Raw genomic sequence first — 6257 nt, forward strand, 5'->3', positions numbered from 1 at the left:
AGGGTTAGGTTTGTGGTTGGACTTGATGATCTTAAAGGTCTTTTCCATCCTAAATGATTCTATGATTCTATCTTCCTAGACCTTTGTAACGTATTTCCCAGAGGAGACTGGAATAAGCCAATGGCAGCCACTACCAATAAAAATGCTTTGTACACAGTTCTGCCATATCCCTGTGAATTTGCAGATCACCCCATGTTTCCAGGCAAGCTTTCAGAGACTGAGCTGTGCAACAAAGGATGTCCAAGGCCCTCTAGCCTTTGTGAAGTTTCTTCTCCCACCTCTGAGGCTTGGTTTGGCTGCTCCTGCCTCTTCTAAGAGGATTCTGTTTCTGCATGAGCTGCAGGTTCCCAGCTCCAGGCTGTGGCTCTTGTCTCTTTCTCTGCCTGCAATTTCTGTGGTCTCTGGAGCCTTCTTTCCAAACCATGAGCTTCCTAAAGCAGCAGCACTACTTCTGCTGTAGGGAGTCTCACATGACTTAGTCTTCACAAGGACTTAACAGCATTATGACCAAAGGGGCCAGAGGCGGGGGTAGAGGGGAGGAAGGAACAGACAGCATAAATGCTGTCCATCCTGTAGTCCTATTCTAGCCTTGCATTCTTAACTAGACAAGTGTACCACGTTCTTTCTTTGGTATAAGTTGCTAGAACAAGACATGGCTTTTTTATTTGCTTTTAAGTAATAGGTTTCTAGATGTTACATATCCTGAGTCATGTTTGGACAGACATTGGGGCTTCTCTTAATTTCATAATGATCTTGGGTTTTATTTATTTTTTAAGTTTAAAGATACATGACCTGCAAATGAAGGAAAAGGTATTATGAGATTCCAGGAAGAAAGAAACAGGACCTAAGGTAGTGCAAGGGAACAAAAATCTCCTGTGTGGAAAATGCAAAGCATATGCCTGCAGTACAGATGACATCAGAGTTATAAAGGTATGTCTCTGTATGGAAACCTACATCCATAAACACCAGGGAAGTCAGCAGTATTGAACTAACAGCATTGTTTATCAGTGTGGAAAGTAGGCTATTTTGTGCAAACTGGAGCAGAAAAAAATTCTGAGTAAATCAGTAAACCACAGGACCAGTCATAACTACTTCTGTAGCATGTTATGATGGTAGTTGATAATGTCCGAGGTGTGCAAACATGTGCTATGACAGGCATCAGTTCTGTTTTCCTGAACCCCTTCTGTTAGAAATTGATGAATTTTGTGGAAAACCATGTGATCTTCAGCGACATAACCTACTAGTGTAACTGCTGGATATTTACTTTCCCGATTAGCATAAGATTGGAACTCTTCCTGCAGTTGAGAGATTTCTCCCACCATTTCTGTTGACTGAAAATTATCCGTACAAAGTACCAAGATCAGCTCACTGTTTAGCTCTTTGGCTTACGGGCAAATTTTCTGTTTTGAAAGGCAAGGCAAACCATGGTTTTACAAAAGAAGTCCTTTCATTCTTCAATTCTTTAATTACTTTGTTTTCTATTCTTTAGGTAGTTCACATTGCTTCTATGTATCTCATGGGGACATTTTTATTGTACTCTTTCTGAACTTGAAGAATTTCTCTGTAGGCCCAAGAAGCCAATACTCTACACATGGAAAGTGGTGATCATGAAAAAGAGCCTTTTCTGGGCAATTTGAGCCTTTCTAGTTCTGAAATTTGTTCTTTTGAAGCTCTTCTATTTGTGCTGCTCTGAAAAGCGCAGTTGTGATGTGATAAGGGGCTTCAGGCCACAGCTGAACATTACAGAGTGCTTGCCTTCAGGCACTTCACTTTTTAATCAGGGAAGTTTTTTGGTTTTACCAGCTGGTTTTGGAACGTAGATGGAGCTCGCTACTCCTCTGCACAGGGAAGGTCCACAGGCAAGGAGTTGGGAATAGCTCAGCCTTGTGAAAACCTAGTTACATTTCTTTGACAAATAACAAAGGATATCTAACATGCACCTCTTGACTGTTAGTCCGTTTTGTGCTGCTGGCTTATCACCTATACCTATGCAAATAGATCTGAGTTCACAAAACTCTTCAAAAAGAGGCTTTGCTTTATAGTCTGCAAATAACCCCTCACAATATTTTAAATAATCCCTACAAACTGAGTTCTGTCATAGTTCAGCCTATATATTTAATGGAAGTTGCATTTCCAGGAGGAACTAGTGTTTTCAGACTCCAGCCCAAATTGTACATATGCTTTCAAATAAAGTTGTTAAATTTTTTAATCTTTGATTGTATATATTATAAACAACTGTAACTCCTTTACCTTGTTAGGGTTACTTTTTCTACCACTCCCAAGTAATTGCATCACCCCTTGTGGAAAGCTGGGGTCATATAGTTAAAATGGGAGGCAGGAGTCTCTCAAGTTGTCTGTTCTCTGGATGACTTTGTTAGTTTTACGCACAAGGCTCAAATATTGCACGCATGGTTTTTAGAAAAGCTAAATAAGTTCAAATATGTATGAGCTGGTGACTGGTGATATATAGTAATTTTGGTTCTGGTAAGCCCAGGCCTGGGCCCTTTCTAGTACCTGGTATTTAATGAATGGGGACAAAAGAGCGATGAGCCGAGGGGGCTGGAAGGTGAGCCTCCCAAATGACAGGAAGCACCTTACCAGAGAAATGGTATTTGTGAGGGGAAGGGGAATGCCAGGAAAAAATGAGGAATGGTGTTTCTACCATTAAGCACTTCTGGCACGTCTTGTTTCAGGAATGTCATCACACTGTGCTAGGAGACACGTTCAAGGAGCGTTACGTGACAAAGCCTCACCAGAAACCAGTCCAGTTTGATTTTTTTGAGAAAAAAAGCAAGATGCATTGCCAAAATACTAATTGCCAGCATGACTGGGGAATCACAGTGAAGTACAAGACATTTGGTAATCTACCAGTGATCAAAATCAAAAGCTTTGTAGTAGAGAATGTTGAAACTGGGACGCAAATGGATTTTCAGAAATGGAAAAATATTAATTTTTCTTTGAAGAATTTTGATGTTGAAGAAATGTCTAGCCGAACTCAGCATTTTAGTGCATGCATCACCCTACTGCACTAAGCTGAAATAGTGGATGACCTATTTCCATGTATAAAAAAATTCTTGCTCTTTATGCTGTCTGATATGCTAGGCCCCTCATCAGCATCTGGTTAGATTAAAAAAGGCTAGTATGGCCACTAAAAAAAAATTGCTATCTAGTGAAATGTTTCACAAGAAGTTTTAATATAAGCATGGACAAACATGTGCCTAAACATCTAGATCTTAATCCTTGCTGCTATGAAGTAGTTGGTCTGAAAAAAAACAAAATCAAGTTGAATGACTAACTAAATACCTAATTTTAGGTGACAGGCCACAACTTCAAGCATTCCTGTGTGAATGAGAATCTTCTTTGTTACCAGTAACTTCTGGTTGGATTGCACCTCCATGCAGACAACATGGCTTATGCATACTGACACTTTAAGCACTACTTTAGCTACTTTTAAAGCTTTTTAAAAATTACTTTTAATGCTTTAGACATTTTGGTATATAGAAAATTAAGAGAAAATGTCCAGTAACTTTTCTGTAAGGAAGATATTGCATCTTTTAAACCCATCTTTAATAGAGAATGCTTCTTCAACAGTCTGAGAAAAACAGAGCCCTCTTGGAGGAGGCATCTTCTGGATTAAAATAGTAGCACTGTTTTCTTCAATCACTGTTGCTGAAGTTGCAGAATGGACACCTTTCTATGTGTTGCTTAACTGAACAAGCCCCAAGGGGGACAAGGCAGTGCCCTGTAAGATGGGTGAAGGCTTAACTTGGAGGGTTATTAGCATTTACTCTGATGTCCAGTCCCATCAATTGGCATCTGAAATCTCTCAAGATACTAATATTAATTCTGCAGATTTCCCATCAGAGCTGATCTAGAATTGGAACAAAGTCTAGGCACTAGCGTGTTTAAATCCCTCCTCCCCACCCAGATCCCAGACTTCTCTCAGAAAAACAGAAATTGCTACAGCCACAGTTATGAAACATTGTTAAACTTGTACACTTCAAAGCACTTGCTGATCCTACATATCTTCAACGACCTTAATCTTCGATATTTCTGGAACCAAGATCAAATATATTTTCAGTTCACTTTATGCATTTGATAGTGTAGTAAGGTATGTATGTGGAAGAATTATGTGTCTGAAACATTTGAACTCTGAAGAAAACAAACGACCTTGAACAGGAACCTATCTCGGAGTCCAAAAATTATTTAAACTACCCTAGTCAGTGAGACTTGCAGTTTTCTTTTAAACAGTGTTATGTGGCATTAAAAGCAAAATGCTTTTTTAAGCACTGCTTCATGTTCCACCCCAGTCCATACCTTTTACTGTGAAAGCTGTATGCACTGTACAGGAAGCCCAAATCTCAGTCCTGCAGTAACTTACTCTGTGCTTAGTTTTTACCTAGTAGATTCGCTGTCCTTATAGCTGCTTCCAAAAAGGAAACACAGAACAATGGGTAAAGATGATTTATGGTCAGATAATGCCTCCCCTCCAAAAATACTAGGAACAAAGATTTTGAAAAAGTCTGGTTTAGCACTTTCAAATTAAAAGTACATGGAAAATCACAGTCCTTGAGCATCAGTTTGCCGCATGAAAGGACCACCTACTTCGGGACTCTTGGCATAAAAAATAATCAGTCTTAAGTTTCACAGCTTATAGTAATAATTACTGGGAAGTTAAGGGATTTGAGGAGTTTTAGTCTTTTCCTGTTGTTTGAACGCGAGGATTGTAGACTAAAACAACTCCACAGTTCAGCCTAAATGAGTGTAATAAAGACTGATGAGATGACACATTAATAAAAATTCAATGATACAAGCCTACCTTCAGTACACAGTGGAGATGGGAGGGTGGGAAGCACACCAGCACTCTACCTGGCCTTTGAGAATATCTGAAATTTTTTTGCAATTGAACCTAAAGTTGCATATTTATTACCAAATAATGCTCAAGATTATGACCATATTAACAGCTCTCTGTTAAGATATTTCATAGAATCACAGAACAGCTGAGGTTGGGAGGGACCTCTAGAGGTCATCTTGTCACCTGCAGCAGTTTGCCCAGGACCATGTCCAGACAGCATCTGAACGTCTCCAAGGATGGAGACACCACAATCTCTCTAGGCAATCTCTTACAGTCAGTGCTTGGTCACCCTCACAGTAAAAAAGTATTTCCTGATGTTCAGAGGGAACCTCGTGTGTTTCAGTTTGTGCCCATTGCTTCTTGCCCTGTCATTAGGCACCACTGAAAAGAGCCTGGCTGCATCTTCTTTGTGCCCTCCATTCAGGTATTTGTACACAAACAGCAGAGATGTCCCTGAGTCTTCTCTTCACCAGGCTAAACAGTCCTGGCTCTCTCAGCTTGTCCTCATATGCAACATCTTAGTGCGCCTCTGCTGGATTCACTAGAGGAGCTCTGTTTGCTGTAATCAAGCAAGAATAGCCTGTTGCAGATGCAGTGCAATCTCTATCCCCTCCTTAAGCCTCTTGACTTCTTTCAGAACTATTTTCATTGTTTTTTTCCAAATACAGCTGGAGCCGACTGCACTGAAAACACCTTAGGAGATCACTTTGAAAGAATGTCTCCACTGTGTTAATTGCTGTGGCAGTTGCTCTAAATATAGTTAAGAGTAAGAATTAGTACTATAACCTTGTTTATCTCTGAGTAAGAGGGTATTTGTTGTCACTGTAAATAGATTCATGTGGTATTGTGGATTGGGCAGTCACTGACTTCAATGAATACATTAGTGTCATCAGTGGTTGCTAACTGCCATAAAAATTGCTGACAAGGATCTTGAAATTGTGGTAGATTGTCTTCCTGAGGACACAAAACAGAGGGAAGTACATCACAGCAGTATTCTGTTTGTTTACACACTGCCAGTATCTGACAGTATTTGTATTCATCCTGCCTCATGCAGATTATTCAAAGAAACAAGAATTAAAATATGAGAAGTCAAGACTTGTATGACTCTGCTCCTACAGGGACAATGAGAAGAGTTTAAAGTCAAAGCTTTGTTCTGCATTTTGGTACTGAAGATAACATGACAAAACCCACAAAACTTCTTGAAAATAAATTTAATTTTATCCATTAGAAATATTATCCCCAATAGGTCCACCTTTCCACAAAGGCTTACAAAGTTCACATTTTTTAAAATTAATAAACAGCTAAATAATTAATTTCAGTATTAGATTCAAATTCTGGTCAACTGAATAAGAAAGCAAGCCAATATCAGGTAATCAGGAAGGAATAAAAATTATTTTTTTAT

General features: G+C 39.3%; 1 protein-coding gene across 1 annotated transcript in view; it reads left to right on the forward strand.

Moving 5' to 3' along the window:
• The window catches only part of DDX58 (DExD/H-box helicase 58), an 18748-nt gene extending 15716 nt beyond the window's left edge, over window positions 1-3032 (forward strand). The window contains 2 exon segments of the mRNA XM_009285056.1: window positions 784-930; window positions 2694-3032. Of these exon segments, the coding sequence (XP_009283331.1) occupies window positions 784-930; window positions 2694-3032 (486 nt within the window).
• The last annotated feature ends 3225 nt before the right edge of the window (window positions 3033-6257 follow it).

This window comes from Aptenodytes forsteri, unplaced genomic scaffold, assembly GCF_000699145.1.
Source record: "Aptenodytes forsteri isolate BGI_AS27 unplaced genomic scaffold, ASM69914v1 Scaffold167, whole genome shotgun sequence".
Taxonomy (NCBI): domain Eukaryota; kingdom Metazoa; phylum Chordata; class Aves; order Sphenisciformes; family Spheniscidae; genus Aptenodytes; species Aptenodytes forsteri.